General features: G+C 49.0%; 1 protein-coding gene across 2 annotated transcripts in view; it reads left to right on the forward strand.

Moving 5' to 3' along the window:
- UBE2H (ubiquitin conjugating enzyme E2 H) overlaps positions 1 to 15,394 on the forward strand; it is a 53,536-nt gene extending 38,142 nt beyond the window's left edge. The window contains exons 2-6 of one of the 2 annotated variants that reach the window (XM_061467927.1): positions 440 to 576; positions 1,342 to 1,381; positions 1,839 to 1,891; positions 6,586 to 6,714; positions 13,026 to 15,394. In XM_061467927.1, coding sequence (XP_061323911.1) covers positions 1,347 to 1,381; positions 1,839 to 1,891; positions 6,586 to 6,714; positions 13,026 to 13,150 — 342 coding nt within the window. In that variant the 5' untranslated portion in view covers positions 440 to 576; positions 1,342 to 1,346 and the 3' untranslated portion in view covers positions 13,151 to 15,394. The remainder of the gene's footprint in view (positions 1 to 439; positions 577 to 1,341; positions 1,382 to 1,838; positions 1,892 to 6,585; positions 6,715 to 13,025) is intronic. The other variant, XM_061467926.1, reaches the window with a different exon arrangement.
- The last annotated feature ends 3,005 nt before the right edge of the window (positions 15,395 to 18,399 follow it).

An 18,399-nucleotide genomic window follows, 5' to 3' on the forward strand; every position in this document is an offset into this window, starting at 1 on the left:
GAAGTGTAGGAATACTCAATCCGCTTGACAGTGAAATAACTGGAAAAGCCAGTTTTCCATCCCTACTGCATGTCAGTTGTGCACTGGGGATGTGTCCTGCACCCAGCTATTTATGTTCCTCCTACTGAAAGGAAAGGGAAGAGTTTGGAAGCCAGATTCTGCATCATCTGAAACACTGAGCTTTGCTTTTGGAGTTTATGTGCTTTACCTCTACACAGACTGTGGTGCCAAGTGTGGTGTGTTATAACTCCTTGAGTATCTTTGTTTTATAAGCTCTGTTTGTGGGAGAAGAGGGGAGTGTTTTGGGGGTTCCATACTTGAACTTGAGGTTTAAGTAGGCAGCTGGAAGACACAGGTTATCACTAGCTGCTGTTATCAGATACAGTCCTTCAGGTGTGAGGCATCTTCTGCCCTGATGTTGTCCATCTTGAAACCACAGGATTTATTTAACAACTTAATTTGCAAGTCAGAACAGAGAAAGCACTGTCAAATCTGCAAGTCTGAAATGTGGACAAAGCCATGGAGAACTCTCTTATTGTAGACCTTGCAACTGAGCTATTTTGTAGGAGACCAGAGGTACCAGCTGATGAATTTATTGCTGTATTGATGCAAAACTTGAAGTATTCATTCTCTGCTCCTGGGTGGGTCTCTGCTCCCAAGGAACAAGGGATGGGACAAGAGGAAACGGCCTCAAGCTGCACCAGGGCAGGTTTAGATGGAGCTGAGGAACAATTCCTTCCCCAGAGGGTGCTCAGGCATTGGAACAGGCTGCCCAGGGCAGGGCTGCAGTCGCCGTCCCTGCCAGTGTTCACCCACCATGGAGACGAGGCATTTAGTGCAGTGCTGGGAGCAGTTGGACTGGATGGGCTTAAAGGACTTTTCCAGCCTGGTTGATTCCATGATTCTATGATCAGTGGTGCAACTTCAAGTTCATAGAAAGTCTTTGTTGGGAGATATTATCAACCCTTTCATCTTAAAGCAAATATTAAACTTCAGTTTGTGTGCAGTGTTTGTTCATAAGATCCTTACAGCTTTTAAGAACACTTCCTTGGATGTGGCTGCTCCATTGTGCCGATGGGCAGCTCTTTTCAAGGTAATGCTGAACCACAACGCCTTTGTGGTGCTGCTGCACTGGAAGCAGAGGGTTCTGCTGAATTTCAAGGGGATGGATAAGGGCCCTGGGGTCAGAACGTTGCCTGTGTATTTTAAAGGTTACCTTGCTATATATAGCTAAGGCTGGGTTCTCTTTGAAACCAGTCAGATGGGTCCTTGTTCAGTGAATTCCAGACTTCTCTTGTACAAAAAATAAAGGAAAAAAAATCTTTGTTTTCTTCTTTGCAGGATTCATGAATAAAATTTTCCATCCCAACATTGACGAAGCGTAAGTAAATCCCCAGTGTGTGGGCTTCCTGAGGAGTTACCTAATTGTAACTGCATTTTGGCTTCACAATAATAATGCTGATGAGTTGAATGATGCTTTCATCAACCTAAGAATCCAGCCTGGGGGATTCGATAGATGTGGATGTTGTCACAGCTTAACTTTCAGGAGTGGGTCAGGCCGTGGGTAACAGCAGGGAGCTGCATGCTGCAGATTCTCTTGCAGACATGGTCTTTGTATTGCAATGGGCTTCACTTAAAGAAAACTCAAGGTTGTAGTCCCTCTCCTTGTTGGCATCATGTATTTAAAGGGTGCCCCTCCTCTTAACCACAAGATAGGAGTAAATCACAGCTTATCTGAAAAACTGGCACAGGGTAAGGGGGGGGAGTAGAGGATATTAAAACCCCGGAGTATTTCTGAGTGTGACTGTGTTTAATTCCATCCTTTCCATATGTTTCAGGTCAGGAACTGTATGTCTAGATGTAATCAATCAAACTTGGACAGCTCTCTACGGTGAGTTTGGCATTGCCCTGAAAGCACCTGACATGAACATCTATGTTTGGTGTGTTAACATAACACTGCTTACTGGAGACACATGAACTTAGGCCAGCTTTGGTTGTTTGGGTTTGGTGGGGGTTTTTACTCAAGTTTTAGGCTCCTCACTGAGGCAGGATCACCTGAAAATGAAGGTTTTCACGTGATGGTACTTTTGTAAACTGTTTTTATGCCAGAAAGGCAAAAATATCCCATAAGCTTCACCAAGGATTGCTCAGTCCATTGCTTGGCATTGTCTGTCAACTGCACAACAGCACCCCACCATGATTCAGCATTGAAAGAATGACTGCATCTAAAGTAAACCTAGTTCCAGCTCCCCCATCCATGTTTTGCACATGCATTTGAGCTGGCATTCTTTGTGCACAAGTCTATGATTCTACTTGTGCAGAAGCTGGCACCAAAAACCATTCCTGTTTGTGATGGCAGCATCGTTTCCTTGCAGGCTGAGATGTGGGATTGCATCTCATGACTGTACTGCTTGCTGCAGGATGTTTTGGGTTTCCCATTAGGTCGTTTCTGGTTATAACTCTCCTTTTTAGAGGCATAAAAAGACCAGTTGGTAGCTGAAGGCCCATTAAAACAGCATTGAGGGCAAGCTGGATTTGTTCAAGGGAGTACAGCTGCATATCTAGCCTAGGTTGGCTTCGTTTAAATGCGAACTTCTTCAGATCTTCCAATTCCGCTTTTTGGAAGACAATCTGGGGAACGAGCACGTAAAATCCTTCCCCTTCTTCCATGAAAAGCTGATTTTACCTATGTATGTTGAAGCTTTGAAGCAGTTGCTAGAGAGACAAGCTGCTTTCCCTTCCTCGCCAGCCCAGTTTGTAAGGGAATACCAGACTTGGTGAATCCTGGGTGGGAAATTGCTATAGCAACTTGTTGAACTTTACTCCTCATCTGAACACCTGAAATCCTCCTGTGGTAGATGCATGGCACACACTTCACATGGGTTTGTTATGAGAGACCAGCTTAGCCATGACCCTGGTGGTGTTGCTAATGGACGAAGAGGATGCTCTTGTGTCCTGGAAGGGCCTGAGGCAGTTGTTAGCAAACCAAGCCCTCTGCTGGGGTTGAACCTGCATGAATCCAGCTCACTGCAGCTGATGCTGCTGTTCCACAGCCTTAAATGCCACCTGCGCATCATGGGGATGGCTGGACAGAACAAAATCACCCCAGTACAACCAGTGTGATGCTGGTTTTGTGCTCAGTTGGGTTCTGCTTTGGAAGCCATGCATAGATAACCTCCCTGTGCTGCAGCACGCTCTCACAGAAGGCCACAGTGGGGTTTCTGCACTATTGCCAAACAGTTCCATAGGAAGGCTTCCTGTGAGAGTGCTACTGTATTTTTGTCATCATTGCTCATAAAGGTAGAAGAAAACAGCTTGATATTTGCTGTGCTTGGGATGTATTCATATCAGCAAGCCTGCAAAACCCTCCTGCGTTTCTCCCTGTGATAGGTGTTTAGGCAGCTTGAAGGTAGAGAGCACTTTCCAAAGCAGCTGGTGAAACATGGCATTAGAAAGTGCATCACTTGACAGTCATCTCATTGCAGACATCCCTTGCCTTGCTGCAGGATGCCTTGAAGCTGCAGGGAGGGCACTGGGGTGACTGCATTCTCTCTGCCCCTGCTCTTGGAAGACATTGACACTAGGGTACCTGTATCACCTCTTCACTTCCAGGGGTTTGCATCCTTATGTGACGTAAGGAAATGACCCATTTCTGAACATGAAATGAAAATTGTAGAATAGTTTGGGGTGTAGGAACCCTCAAAGCTCATCTAGTCCAGTCCCTGCAATGAGCAGGGACATCTTCAACTAGATCAGGTTGCTCAGAACCACATTCAGCCTGGCCTTGAATGTCTCCATGGATGGGGTTGATTTCTCCGGGCAACCTGGGCCAGTGTTTTATCACCCTCATTGTAAAGGGGGAAATAATATTCCCCAGTGCCTCTCAGCACAGCTCTGTTTTGGAGAGTCACCCCTTCAAAACAGAGCACTCCTGTGCTTGCAGAGGGTGCGGGTCACATAATTCAAGGAGCAGTTAAGATGGAAGAGACCCAGAATAACCACTAATGAATTCATGAGGACCTCATGGTTAGATCCCTTGTACTTCCCTAATGAAGTCCTTAGTGCTGTGGCTGGGCTTCCTGCATGTGTTCAACTCGTTCCTGCTAAACCAGTGCTACTTTGGGGGATTTAAAAAGAGAATTATGAAGTCTCATAAAATCCCTGCAGTGTGTCCTGTGAACTGTGATGTCCTTCCAGGGCTTTGCTTGCTCAGCCTATATGAGATCTTAGTTGTCTAATGGCCACAAAGAGGTACTTGATTTAAGCCTGCTCTGTGCAGAGGCTTGTCCCAAAGCAGGTGCTGTCACAAACTAAAGTTTAGTCAAACTAAAGTTCTTGCTGACAGTGTCTGAACCCAATCCTAGGAGGCCTAACTGGTTTACCAAGGGCAAGCCACTGCCACAGCAGAAAATGTTCTTATATACTCCCCATTTTTTGAGGCTCCTTTTTGCATTAGGATCCTTCTTACAGTTGCTGTAGTGCTTCATTGTAGAATGTGTGCTCTAAAGTGCTTCATCACTGTCCTCAGCCAATATTGGGTGGGCAACAGTTTATATATAGCAGAGATTTCAGGGTAAAATGGCCTAATTTCTTAGTGGTGTACCTGTATAGTGGAGACCAGCTGATCTCTCTCCATAGCAGTCAGTGTCATTACTTCTTGGAATTGGGTGATGCATGCTCCTGAGTACATAAAGCCATGGTCTTTCCTCCTGCTCAGCAGGGTTGATGCTGAGTGGGTGACTGAAGTAGTCATAGCATGGTGTCTGTACACCCTGCATGTGTTGATGGAGGAGGGAGGAACTCACAAAACATCAAGTCTCCTTTGATCCTCTTAAGTAAGATCAAATAAGCACATCCTTTGGTAGATCTCTAGAGGTGGTAACATGGGGCAATAGCAAAGATCTATCTGGACTTACTGTGCAGCTCTTTTGAGGCTGTATCTTCACTGGTGATGGAGTTAGCGCCTGGTTTTCTATGACTGCAGCCCAGAGCTGGACTAAATGCACTTGGAGATCTCTCCCCACCAACTGCCCACCCATTTGTGCCGACTCCTTTAGAATGTTAATGGCTCTGAGATCCCTGCCCACCATCAGAGCTGCTTGAATTTAGCAGCTCCAGGAGCTCAGCATTGTCTGGGCTTGGGAATAGTCACACAGCCTTGTTCCTGTCAGAGGTAGGTTGAGATGGCTGAGCTGCTCACATGGTGGATCCTGGGCAGTGTTGGGCTTCCCTTCTGATAGTTCCCTTTAGATCCATGCTGGATGGGACTTGTGATGCTCATCCAAAGCAGGGTTTCTCTGCTACCATGAAAGACTTTTTAATTAGGGAGGAAAGGGGGAATCCTGATAGAAAAATGTGTAGAATATCGATGAAATCCATTAGAAAACCCCATACAACAGAAGCTGCTCTGTCTCCATCAGCAGTTATCCAGAAGCTAAAGGGAAACCTGGCCCACAGCCCTGCCCTGGGGGTTTAATCTCAGCTCTGTGTGGGTGCCTGTGGTCCTCCTGAAGGCCCTGAGGAGGAATGATGATGCAGGGCTTCTTTCTGAACACCCCCACAATTCAAGTGTGGCCCTTCTCATCTTAGGGATATGGGAAGAGGGTTTCATGTATCCACAATTACTCAGCACCAGAAGTAAGTTTCCTGCTGTGGATTATTTATTGACTGGTGCCAACTGGCACCAAGGTGTTAATGTGAGCCCTTCACATTCTGAGAATTGTTTTGAGTTTGGGGGGGACTTGTTGGTTGCTCTTTCTAGTAACACAGTTATCTAAAGCACTCTGGAAGATGCTTTATGCTCAGGATACATCAGTTTAGTCATCAGTACATCAGTGGTGCAGAAGACACGTAAAAACTTAATAGAAAGAAGCAGAAGACGTCAATGAGGGATGAAGCACAGCACTGCTTGTTTTACCCTTTTTTAAAGCTAGGACTGAGCTTCAGTGGAAAAACAGGATACAATTGTGCCCTTCTGCTGCTTTGCTTAACCCCTAAATATCTATATTGACCTCATAGCAGCCTTCCAGTATCTGAAGTGGGGGGGCTACAAGGATGCTGGACAGGGACTCTTCATCAGGGACTGTAGCAATAGGACAAGGGGTGATGGGTTCACACTGAAACAGGGGAGATTTAGGTTGGAGATCAGGAAGAAGTTCTTTATTGTGGTGGTGCTGAGGTGCTGCACAGGGTGCCCAGAGAAGCTGTGGCTGCCCCATCCCTGGCAGTGTTCAAGGCCAGGTTGGACACAGGGGCTTGGAGCAAGCTGCTCTAGTGGAAGGTGTCCCTGCCCGTGGCAGGGGTTGGAACTGGATGAGCTTAAGGTCCTTTCCAACCCAGACCAGTCTGGGATTCTGTATCTCCATTGTTGGGATGCTGAGTTCGGTACAGTTAGCTGAGGAGCTGCAGCATTCCTCCAGCAGCAGCAGCTCTCTTACCAACCATGTCTGTGCTTTCCAAAACCATTTCCTTTCTTTCTGACTTGTGCCCAGCTTTTTAGTGTGCTTGCAGCTTTGTGCTGTTGTGTCAGTGCAGGCTGATGGATGAGGCTTACTCTGAGGCTATGTCTGTGTCTTTTGCTTGCAGATCTCACCAATATATTTGAATCGTTCCTGCCCCAGCTGCTGGCCTATCCCAACCCTATAGATCCTCTAAATGGTGATGCTGCAGCCATGTACCTCCACCGACCAGAAGAGTACAAACAGAAAATTAAAGGTAGGTGCATAAATGGCACATTGTGGTGTGAATGGTATTGCTGTGATTCCACCCTGAGGGAGTGAGAGCTGTCTTTGCTGCCTGTTTGTGTGTCAGTGCCCATTCCTTCCCATTGCAAAGGTCTCATCCATTTTATATGGGGTAGTCTGAAGTAAGGGGTAGATGAATCACTGCAGTATGTGGGGCAGGGGTTTAAATCATACCAGACCCTAAGCAGGAAAGGCTGTGAGCAAACTGGGTTAGAATTCAACATGATTTTGAAAGATGGAAGAAACAATTAGGAATAAGAAGTATGTGACTGAAGAAGGGACAGGGGAAAGGGCTGAACTTAAATGGGATCATCCACCTGCACAATTAATGGATAGAAAGTGGCATGGAAAGTGATCTGAGAGCAGCAATAAAGGAACTGGTGGTGCTGTTGCAGAGAGCACTTTTGTACTGTGACAGAGCAGGTGTTTTAGGTAAAAAGCAAGTAATCATTCCTTAGTACTTCTAGTCCAGCAAGGGCTCACCAGGGCTGTGCCCACTTCAGGGGCTGCCATTTAAGAAAGCTGCAGAGCAGTGAAGTCTGGTAGAGTGTAACAATTAGAGAAGGGTTCATGGAAACCTCAGAGAAGCTTCCAGTGTCTGAACGGGACCTACAGGGATGCTGGAGAGGGGCTCTTCATCAGGGACTGTAGTGATAGGACAAGGGGTGATGGGTTCAAACTGAAACAGGGAGATTTGGTTTAGATATAAAGAAGAACAGAGCTTGGAGCAACCTGCTCTAGTGGAAGGTGTCACTGCCTGTGGCAGGGGGTTGGAACTGGGTGAGCTTTAAGGTCCTTTCCAACCCAAACATATAAGAAAGGCAGAATGTCTTGAAGATGTGTCTTAAGAAGACAGAGGGAAAGAATTGGAGGGGTTTAATCCAGGGGATCGAATAGGGTTATGAGCTTTGGTGTGTCAAATGTGCCTTCAAAGAGGAAGGGAATGATTTATCCTGTGATCAGTGTGAGCAGGATGTGGTCACAGGTATTTAATTTAACTCAGCTGGGGGAACCCAGGCTAAACATTAACAGTGACTGGTGAGGGCAGGTGAGTGCTGGCAGAGCCAGTGAGGGTACTCCATGTCTGCTACTACAAGAATTGGAAGGGCATGTTAGACAAGTCACTACCTCCTTGGGGTCAGGCAGTGCTCTCAGTAAGGACTCTCAGGTACTTTGGATAAGCCTGGTGATAGGACAGTCCTAGTGAGCTGGTAAATGAGAAACAAATTAGTCTTGCAAATGTAAGAAATAAGGTAAAAAATGAGAATTGTGTTTTAAATTTGTGCCTTCCCTAGAATCAGCTGCCTGCAGAGAGGAGCAGGGCACCAATTCTCACAGCCTGAGAGAGCTGGGCTGGTTCAGCCTGGAGAAGAGAAGGGTCCTAGGGCCCTGAAGGGGAGACCTTAGAGCAGCTTCAGTGCCTAAAGGGACTACAGGAAACCTGGAGAGGAGCTTTGGACAAGGGCCTGTAGGGAAAGGACAAGGGGAATGGCTTTAACCTGCCAGAGGGGAGACTGAGATGAGCTCTTAGGCAGAAGCTCTTCCCTGTGAGGGTGCTGAGGCGCTGGCACAGGGTGCCCAGAGAAGCTGTGGCTGCCCCATCCCTGGCAGTGTTCAAGGCCAGGTTGGACACAGGGGCTTGGAGCAAGCTGCTCTAGTGGAAGGTGTCCCTGCCCATGGCAGGGGGTTGAAACTGGATGAGCTTTAAGGTCCCTTCCAACCCAAACCAGTCTATGATTCCTTTATGTGGCAGCTTGTGGCAAAGCCATGGACTTTAGTTGCTCCCTGATCCAGTGAACACAATCAGCATTTCATGTAGTGGTGGGAAATTTACACCCTTTGGCCCACATTTAGGCTTCCACTAAGTTTTTAAGGGGCCATGACTGCCTGATTCTTGTTTCTGTTACTCAATAACCGTAAGGGTTGTTTGCCCACGGGAGCCCTGCCAGGAGGGTTTGTAGATCAACAAGTACAGCCTCCATGAGCCACACAATCCCATAGTCTTCCCAGTGTGAGGTGGGATAGCAGCTTTCCTACCAGCATTGTGTTTGGAGAACTCGGGTATCCCAGGAAGAAATGGGATTTGGTGATGGAGGCCTTCCATCAGCTCTGCCACGTCACTCTGGAGTGATTAAACCTCGGGTCACTCTGTTCTGATGCAAAATGGCTCTTCAGCAGCAGCAATTTGTTTGTGGGTGGAACTCCAAATGAGGCCAAGCAAAGCTGTGATTTAAAGGCTGAGTTATTCAGCCCACTTTGCTTGACTCCTCTGACAGCTGCATGACAGGAGCATGAAAACCACCCTGCAGATCTGGCCTGCTCAGTGTCCTGAAGTCCACTGCTGCTTGTTCCATATGAAGACGCTTCCAGGCAGAAGGGTTTGTCAGATAAAATCCCTGGGGCAAACACAAGGGACACTTTGGGTGTCCTCTCTGCTTTAATGAAACAGGGATAAAAGAAGATATACCCCTAAATAAGCAAATCAACTGATGCTAGCAAGAGCAGAAGCTCGGGGCAGATCTGAGGACATCCCTCAGGGAGGCTAAATGGGGTAGTCTGCTCCATCATTTCCCTCCTGACAGCCAGGTATAGGCTCTGAAGATAATCTGGAAGGAGCTTTTAAGTGCTTGCAACATGTCTTGTGTTCCATATACCCCAGAGTCCTGCCTCTTCTGTCTATTCCCAAGCTTGCGTGCCAGGAAGAAGATAGAGCTCAACACCGTCATCCCTCATCTTGTAGCATGTATAAAAATAGCCTTGGACATGCTAAAATTGATGCACTGGGTTGTAGCAGCTTCTCTGCTCAGGGAAACTCAGTAGTGCAAATACATAATTTATTGCTGCTTTTCCTCATTTTTTAGTGATGAGCACATAGAGCAGTTGTTTGACATGGTTGTTTGATGGGTAGAAGCTTAGAGATGTGGCACAGGATTTGTAGTTGCTGTGATTGTTGTTGATGTGAGACCCAAACAAGTGAGGATTTGCCATGCAACTTGTAAATGTCCATTAATATTACCAATACAAACTGTGATTTGGCTTCGACTACATAAAACCAGCTCAATATTCATGTTGAGCTGTTGGGAATTGGTGCTTAACTCCCATGTCTGCTGCTTTGCCTCCTCTTTGATAGATCCAACATGGAAACTTCCCTTGGGAGGGTGGTGGTGGCAGCTGAAGGGTGCTGAGGGGCAGGCTGGGTGTTTGCAGGGAGCAGAGGGCACCTCTGGGAGCAGTCCTCCTGTCCCATGTGCCAGCTGTGGAGTTCCAGTGGAGTCCTTTGAGACACTAGTATGGCTCACTGGCACGTACCAGCCATGGGGCATAACCACAGCTTGTGCTTATTGCTCCAGGGTTCTAAACCAGCTGAATCCAAGTGGTGTTTCCCTGGGAGGAATGGTTTTATCAAGGCTTTCCCTTACTGAGCCTGCTTCTGTAGAAGACAGTTTATCAGTATTTAGATGTTTTGGTTTTCTTAGAATCCTAGAATGGTTTGGGTTGGAAAGGACCTTAAGATCATCCAGTTCCAACCACACACACAATAACCTTCCCTGGATAAGCAGAAGATCCAGGTTCAGTACAGCATTCAGCACAGAAGCTCCCTGGAAGTTTGATGTTTCCCACTCTAAACCTTCTTAAAAACCCAGCCCAGGAGCTTGTTGCTTTCCTGGGTAGAAGATAGCACTTCTAAAGTGCTTCAGGTTGTGGTTTAGCTTAGGTTCAAGCAGGCCTTTTCCAACAGAGACAATGGCTTCCAAATCTCCAGTGGCCCAGAGAGCACTTGAAGCAGTCAGTGAAGAAGTCTCTTGTGCCAAGGTCATGGCTGTGTCTAATGTGTTGGGGGGGGTGACAAGGCAGCTACAGCATTTGTTTTGGTGCCTTTGGGGTAAACATACAGGGAAGGTTCCCACTAAGGGGTTGTCTTTGTCATCTGAGGACATCTAGAGTGTTGCAGCAAAGGCACTTGGGTTCCCTTTGCTTTACTGTGCAAGGAATAAACTTCTCTGGGTAACCAGCCCTTTTCCAGAGGGAAGATCAGAAAACTGTGGGAAGGGAGTAGCCTCTACAAGGATACGTCATCTCAGCATCCCATCTCCTTAGCTCTGCTTGTTGCCTACTGCCAACCCAGCTTCCCATGTAAATTCTCTGAAGACATGCTGCTTTTTGGGATGCCTCCTTCAGTTGGTTCCTCTCATCTTTAAACCATTGGGTCTGTCACTCCAGTTCCTCTCACTTTGCAGTATCCAGTGCTAGGCAGATGTTTCCTGCCCCACACTCTGCAACTTCTGTTCTCCAGTACAGGCAGGAGGTGGGATCGGGCTCAATGGTGACATGGGCAGCACCTTCCAAAGGGGCTCTCAGTGGCCAGAACCTGAGGATGGAGCACAGAGGTGCTTTTCTGTTTGATACTGCACTGCAGCCTGAGAGCAATCCAAGACCTTGAGCATTCCATGCTTCCCAGTGTTTACATAGCTGCCTTCAGTGCTTTATCAGTACTTAACAAGTTCTTGGAAACCGAATTTGAGCAGCTGTTTCTGTGGTCGGAGTGAGCAGGTCAGTCGTGTAGATCAACCACTCCGACCAAGGCCAAGTGTGTCAGCAGATGGAGAAGCTGAAGCTCAGAAACACCTTCCAGCTTTTCCAGGGTGGAGCGGCTCTGCCAAGGCCACCAGCTGCTGCATCCTGGGAGCTCCTCCATGAAGTGCTGCCTTTGGGTTGCTTTGGCCACGCTATGCTCCTGAAGCTGGATTAACACATCTGGGCTCCGAGTCCGTACATCAGCTCCAGAAATGTGGGAAGACTCCATGGTGATGCAGACCTATTGGAGAGTATCCCGTAGGCTGAAGGATGGAAGGGCAGAGGGAAGGAGGGACAGCTTTAGGCTGTGCAGCGTGCACTCTTTAAAGCCTGTGTTGTAGCACTTGGTTATCTGGCATTAGATATGCCCTCCTGCAGCTTTGCCAGTGCATCCACATGCTGATAGAGTATGGAATGAAAAATGCAGTGATCTGTGCTCCTGGAGGAGAGGTGCTTGCTCCTTGTGGACCTCATTCCCTGGGAGGAATTAAAGAGCATACAGTTGAGATGGCTGCTGGGCTGGTGGTGGGATGTGACACTGACATTTCCATGCAGGGGCTCATTTTCAAGGGCTGGTGCTATTCCCTTTTTCCCCAGTGAGCCCAGTTTTGTGCCAGGTTTTCCCTCTCACTTTGTTCTGCAGGCCTGCATGCATGTAAGAAACAGGCTTTCTTTGCTCAAGGTGGGATCACCAGCCCCTGCTTGGATCTCAGAGGGGACACTGGGAGCTTCCTGCAGCCACAAAGGGAGGAAAGGGATTGCCAGACTCACTCTGACCTGACCCACTTTGTGGTGCCTCTTTGTTCTGTTCCTCTGCACAGAAGTGACCACACAAGCCACACTTGGCAGCAGTTACTTTACCTGCTTCAGGAATCCCAGTAAACCAGTTTTCCTGCTTGCTGTACAGCTTCCTGCTTGTGCCTGGCTGGAGTTCAAGGTGTTGAAGTGGGTGCCCAGAGCCAGTGTGGTTTAGACCCTGCTGTGAGACATGGTTTCCATGGGTCACCTGCAGTGAGGTGGCCCTGGTTCCCTGCAGGTTCTTCTCAGCTAATCCTATTGCTGCTCTCTGATGTGAAGCAGGTTGCAAGAGTTGTGCTTTGAAAACAGAGCCTGGGGCAGAGCCATGTTTATTTGGGGGCTAAATAAATAAATGCAGCTATTCCTGCAGTAGACATCATCTCTGCTTTCTGTGTCCATCCTTCTTTACACTCTGCTTATGCAGACTTTAGTCTGGAAGCTTAGTCTGACTCTCAACTTGGTTTCAATGATGGTTGCTCTGCCCTATCAGTTTAAACCCTCAGATACTCATATCTGAAAGTCAGGCTCTATAGTGACACCTTGCTGGCTTTTAGGCTTGTTCTGTAGGTTCCCATTGTAGCTCCTATTTTGGCAGTAAATCAGATGCTGTCCTGTTAAGTGAGATAACACCATCCCAGGGAGGACTTAGGTTGTGTCTAGCTACAATTATACATGATGCTGATGTAGGGGCTTTGGGATCATATTTGTTCTCAAGGGTCTTGCATGTCTTTAAGGTCTCCATCAGCTGTTTTCACATGTTGCTGTGCTGCCTTTGGTCTAAGAAATATGGGCATCTGTGACCTATCAAACACGATGTGCCCCAGCCCAGCTGTTAGTCATAGTTCACTCATCCTCTGACTGTTGAATATATGCTGCTTACGTGTGTTTTTTGTCTTCTGTCATACACAGAATACATTCAGAAATATGCAACAGAAGAAGCACTAAAAGAACAGGAAGAAGGCACCGGGGACAGCTCATCTGAGAGCTCCATGTCCGACTTCTCGGAAGATGAGGCTCAGGATATGGAGTTGTAGTAAAAGAGGCAACCTGATTTTTGGAGAGACTCTTAATTTCCTAACCATAAGAAGCAGACTATAATATTCATATTTAAACAAAGCAATTTTTTTTATTACTAAACAAGGTTTTTATGAATAATAGCATTGAGATATATATATCACCCTTTAGATCTTGATTTTCTTGGTCATTTCTCGAACCCGAGGTGCATAGCATATTCCCACATTCCATTTTGGTAGCAATATGCAGCCCGAATGCATGCATTCAGATTCCGTTTGGCCAAGTCGACTTGTGTGCTACTAAACTGTCAGCTAAAACAGCTGCCCTGGTAGGTAGGGAGTTAGTCAAAAGAGATGTTTGCTTTCTTTATCAGAGGTTTCCAAAGACACCACCTTGGATGCTAACGTGGAGCAGCATTTTCTCAAAGCCTAAAGTTTGGGGGATGATACACTTAAGCGTGTAGATCAGACAGTGGAATCAAAAGGTGCTCCTTCAGGTCAACCTTGCTGATCCTCGCATTAAAAACCCCATCAGAGAGAATACAAATGCGTGGAGCTATTGAGAGCATTGAAGCTTAAATTAAGTTGACTTGGATTTGAAGGCTGTTTTTTCCTCTGTGGACTCCTGCCTGCCCTTCGGAACTGTAGGGACTGACAACCACTGGTCTGTTTGCTTTTTGGGGACTTTAGAAAGCCTTTCGTCTGGATGTTCCTCACTTCCTTGGTGTGGATTACCAGCTGTTCCCTTTGTGGGAGGAAGAAAAGCAAGAAAGAACAACACAAACCACAAGTGATGCTCTCTGAACAGTGCTTTGATTTAGCTGGAGCACATCTGAAGTCAAAACTCTTCCTTTGTCATAGTTTTGGAACTGCTGCCCTTTAATGGCTTCGAGATTGCTTTTTTTTGGGGGGGGGGGGGGGTGGTGGTGGTTTATTTTCTTTCTCTTGCTTGAAGTATGGTTAAACACCTCGCAAGCACTCTCCATCTCCTAAGAGAGGGTCCTCTGACCAGATGGATTAGCCTGGCTGAGAGCTTCGGATCCACGGCGATTGGCCCCATTGGCTGTAGTCCATGAATCCATCGGCACTGGTTTCTGTTTTCCTTTTTGCCTCCCCCTTCTGCACCAGCTTGGTAGCCATCTGCTTGTGTGTGTACAACAGGATTAAAGTTCCTTTAAGAGTTAACAAAAGAATATGATCTAGAAAGATAATTGAGATGAATAAAAGAGCCTAAAAGCACCCGCTGAGGAAGCAAAGTGAATCTGCTCTGGTTTGTTTTGGGGTTTGGTTTGTTGTTTTCTTCTTTATTCCAGGATGCTTCCGACTTGGAATGTTTTGAGTTTCTCCTGGTGTCTTGCAGCAAGCTGAGATTTGTGTTTGGTTTAATGCTCTGAAATCTAATCTAGTAAATGTCTACCTGGCATGCCAGTGTAACTTGATTTTGGATCATTGTACACTGGAGGTTGGAACTGAAGCTGGATTCCTTTAAAGCCGAATGTTACCTGCTGTATTCTTTTGGGGGGTGTTGTTTTGGACAAGGTGTTTTGATTCGTGGCGCAACCAGCATGGAGAAATGAACCCACCCACCCTGAGCAGCTCTGGAGCAGAGTCTGGAACGTCACATTTGTTCCTTTGTTGTTCTCCCAGAATGATTGGGGGTTTATTTGGGATTTTTCTTTAGGAATGCCACCAAGTCGGGGTTGGAAGGTCACAATCCTATTCCTGCTTCATAAAGCACAATCAATTCCTTTTTCTTTGGGGGGGGGGGGGGTTGAGTTGGGAGGGAAGAAAAGAAACAACTCATAAAGTACCACTTTTGCTTTAGCATGGTTTTCCTTAATAAAACCCTACAACCAAATCCTTTCTGTTAATGATGGGCATGAAGCAAAGGTTTTTATTTCTCCCTTTCGCCCCCCCCTCCCCTTTTGATTTTAAAGCAGTAATGTTAGGGCTGTGGCTAGTGACTGTGCTGAAGTTTTCTATCTAGCATTTGTGGCTTGTGGGAAGGGTAATATTAACTATTTAACATGTTATGGTGTCCTTAACTCTTATCTAGCACGCTGTTGTTCTCATTACTTTGGGGAGGGAGGGGCCAGGGTTTGCTGGCACTGTTTAACTTGCTTACCTGCTGCCCTAGCAGTTTGCTTGTGCTATAACCTTTACTTGTAGGTGCTACTTAGGAGTAGAGTTCAGTGCTGGGTGGTGATTGCAGTTTCAAAGATTAAAAAGGACAAAAAACCACAATAAAAATTTGTATTTTTTCAATATTGTATAAAAACAGTGTTCTAATTACCCCCTCCTTCCCCCCCCCCCCCCTTCCAGGTTGTGCTTCCCCATGGCAATGGCCACGGGTTTCCTGCCTGTGTTTGGGACCTATCGGGTGATGCTTGAAGAGATCCCCGGGGTGTTTTGCCCTTTAGGCACCTCTTTGAGCTTCCTTTTATCCTCTTCTTCTTGTGTTGGTGCTGTAGCGTGGGCACATCAGCCACCCTACAGCAGCGTTCCGTCCCCTAATGTGGAGTTATCCACTTCCTGCTGGGGTATCCATGCTCTGCTGAACAGGGATTCCTCCAAAATAAACCCACCAGGAACGCTGCAGCTTTGCCAGGATTCCTGCTCCGGGTGCACAGATGCAGCAGGGATCATTGAGCTTGTCCAGGCACTGTGGACTGGGGGCTCAATAGGTCCAGAGTCACAAACATCCCGGCTCCTCCCAACATTCCCAAGTGCTGGAAACACGGCAGCGGGTAGTGTGGGGTAATCTCAGCTACCCAAATGCTGCTTGTGAAGGATGTCAGTCCTGGATGTAAGGTGTTTTTAGGGAATGGTGTGGAGTGGGCTTCATGTTGCAAGCTGGGAGCGCTGCTTCCAGCCCCATTGTGCCTTCTGCTGCTTCTCCATCATTTCCCACCTCTTTTATCCCCGAATTGTCTTTCTCCCAAAAGAAACTTCCCTGTTTGTAACTCCCAGCTGCACTCACATAACCTGGAATGGAAGGTGGAGCCCTCCTGCAGCAAGGTAGCTGCTCTTTTGGGTCATTTGGGGGTTTTCTCCTTCAGACAACAGTGTTGGTGTCACCCTGTGCCCTGTCTGGTGATGGGGCACCCATGATGGATCCCAGGTTGAGTTGCCCATTACCACAACTTGTCCCAGCCCCTCGGTTCTGGTTGGAAACAGCCTTTGGCTTCTGTTCCTGTCGTCTCTCCTTTGGCATTGAGGTTTGTGGGTGCCATGAAGAGCTGAGCACCCGTGTCCCTCAATGGTGGGAACTGGTGCTTTGGGGCTGTGCAGAGGTCTTCCTCACCGGTGGGCACTGAAGGATGCCGGTGTGCAGGGCTGGAGCAGAGCTTTGCCATTAGCCCAGTGTCCGTGTCCATGGTTGAACTCAACCCATCCTTTAACACACACCATTGAGACAGTGCTCCCCTTCCATCCCGTTTGCTGCGTGTCCCCCATCAGCGGGGACCCTCCTCAGTGACCATCAGGGAGGCATTTGATGACTTCTGCTTCTATTTCATCCTCCTTTCACCCTTCTCACCCAAGTCCTGCTGGTGCTTCCGCAGGCTGCCAGCAGCAGAGCAATGGCCATGGGTTCCCTGCCTGGCTTGGGACCTGTCCGGTGATACTCGAAGAGATTCGGGGTGTTTTGCCCTTTGGCACCTCTTTCATCCTCTTTCTCTTGCATCACTGCTGCAGCGTGGGCCCCGCAGCCGCCCTGACCCCATCAGAGGATAACCCCCAGCAGCAGTGTACAGTGAAAGACCTGTAACCCTTTGCTGTGTAAAACGTCTATACCCTGACACCTGCCTGGTGTTTGGCCACTGGGGCTTGCAGGGGAGACCCTGAACCCCGTGGCGTTGACTCCGCATCCCATGGCCCGTGAATTCCCGCTCGAAGCCTGCCTTCTGCCTGGAGATGGAAGTAGAGGTGGTTGTGCACACCCAGTGTGGGGCTTGCGGTGACCAGCTCCTTCTCCAGCCACCTGCAAGCAATTGGGTGCTGTCCTTCCATGCGCCATCACCACGGCCCTGGCACCAGAGCTGAGTGTTAGGGTGTTGGGCTGGAGATGAGGGATCAGCTCATCCGTGAGCATCCATCCTCCACCCACGGCCTCCCAGGCTGGGTTCCTCTCCATGCAGCGGGACAAGTCATTGCAGGGAACGCTGCCTGAGATGCTGCCGTCATGGGAGCCGTGTCTGGGGACTGTGGCAGAGGTGGCTGCTTCCTGTGCGATCGCACATCCTTTCGGCTCGCTGTTGTTGGGGATTGGGATCGCGGATACACGGGCAGTGGGAACAGCCCCAAGGACCCCCGAGCTGCAGTTCTGGGGCTATGGCTGAGCCAGGGAAGGGGCCAGCGCCCTGCCATGTCCCTCGTTCCCATCCTCCTCCCCGCCTAGGGCCGTTTGTCCCCACAGCACCCAGCCTGGGGACAGGGCGGCGGCTCGGCGCGGTGCCAGTGCCATCTGCTGCCAGCACCCAGCCTGGCACCCAGCACCCCCGGGGATGCCGGGGACAGGGGATGGGGACGTCCTGGGGCCGCCATCGCTATGGGGAGGGAGCAGGCGGGGGGGGGGGACGGACACCCCTTTACCCTCCATCCCTGCATCCACCTCTTGCAGGGGGCTCTCAGAGCCAGCGGGGGGTGGCGCTGCCCCCTCTGCCCAGCAGGTGGCCCCCGTGCCCCACCGCAGCCTCCCGCTGCCCAGTGCGGGGTGGAGCAGGACCCGGCTCTGGGTGCCCTCTGCAGCGGCCCCATCGCTGCTCTGCCCCTTGTCCCCTGTGTGCTCGCCGCCAGCCGCTGCCCCAGACATCCTCCCGTGGGCCTGGCCAGGCTCACACAGGGTACAGGAGGTGGGGGCTGCTTGTGTGTGTGTGGGGCGGGCAGTGCTGGGGTGATGGGGGAGACTGTGACCAGGGTGCTGCTCCCTGGAGCATCCAGGGGCCTCACCCTGCCCTGTTTGTGTTGATGCTGAAGGGCACCAAAGGGCAAAGCCCTGAGCCAAGGGACCCACCAGGGGCCCAAGGCACCACCAGGCGCTGGGTGCCATCTCACAGGGTTCTGAGCACCCTTCCCCATGGGGGTTTGGGTGCCGTCACTGTGGGGCTCTGGTTACCTTCCCCATGGAAGGGGCTTTGGGTGCCATCCCCAAGAGACTCTGGCTGCTACCACCGTAGGGCTCTGGGTGCCATCCCCAAGGGTCCTGGGTGACATCCCTGCGGAGCTCCACGTACCTTCCCTGTGAAGCTCTGGGCGCCATGCCCAAGGGG

This window comes from Pezoporus flaviventris, unplaced genomic scaffold (genome assembly GCF_033815535.1).
Source record: "Pezoporus flaviventris isolate CSIRO_AGI_PZ_B2104156 unplaced genomic scaffold, CSIRO_AGI_Pfla_v1 ptg000046l, whole genome shotgun sequence".
In the NCBI taxonomy this organism is placed as follows: domain Eukaryota; kingdom Metazoa; phylum Chordata; class Aves; order Psittaciformes; family Psittacidae; genus Pezoporus; species Pezoporus flaviventris.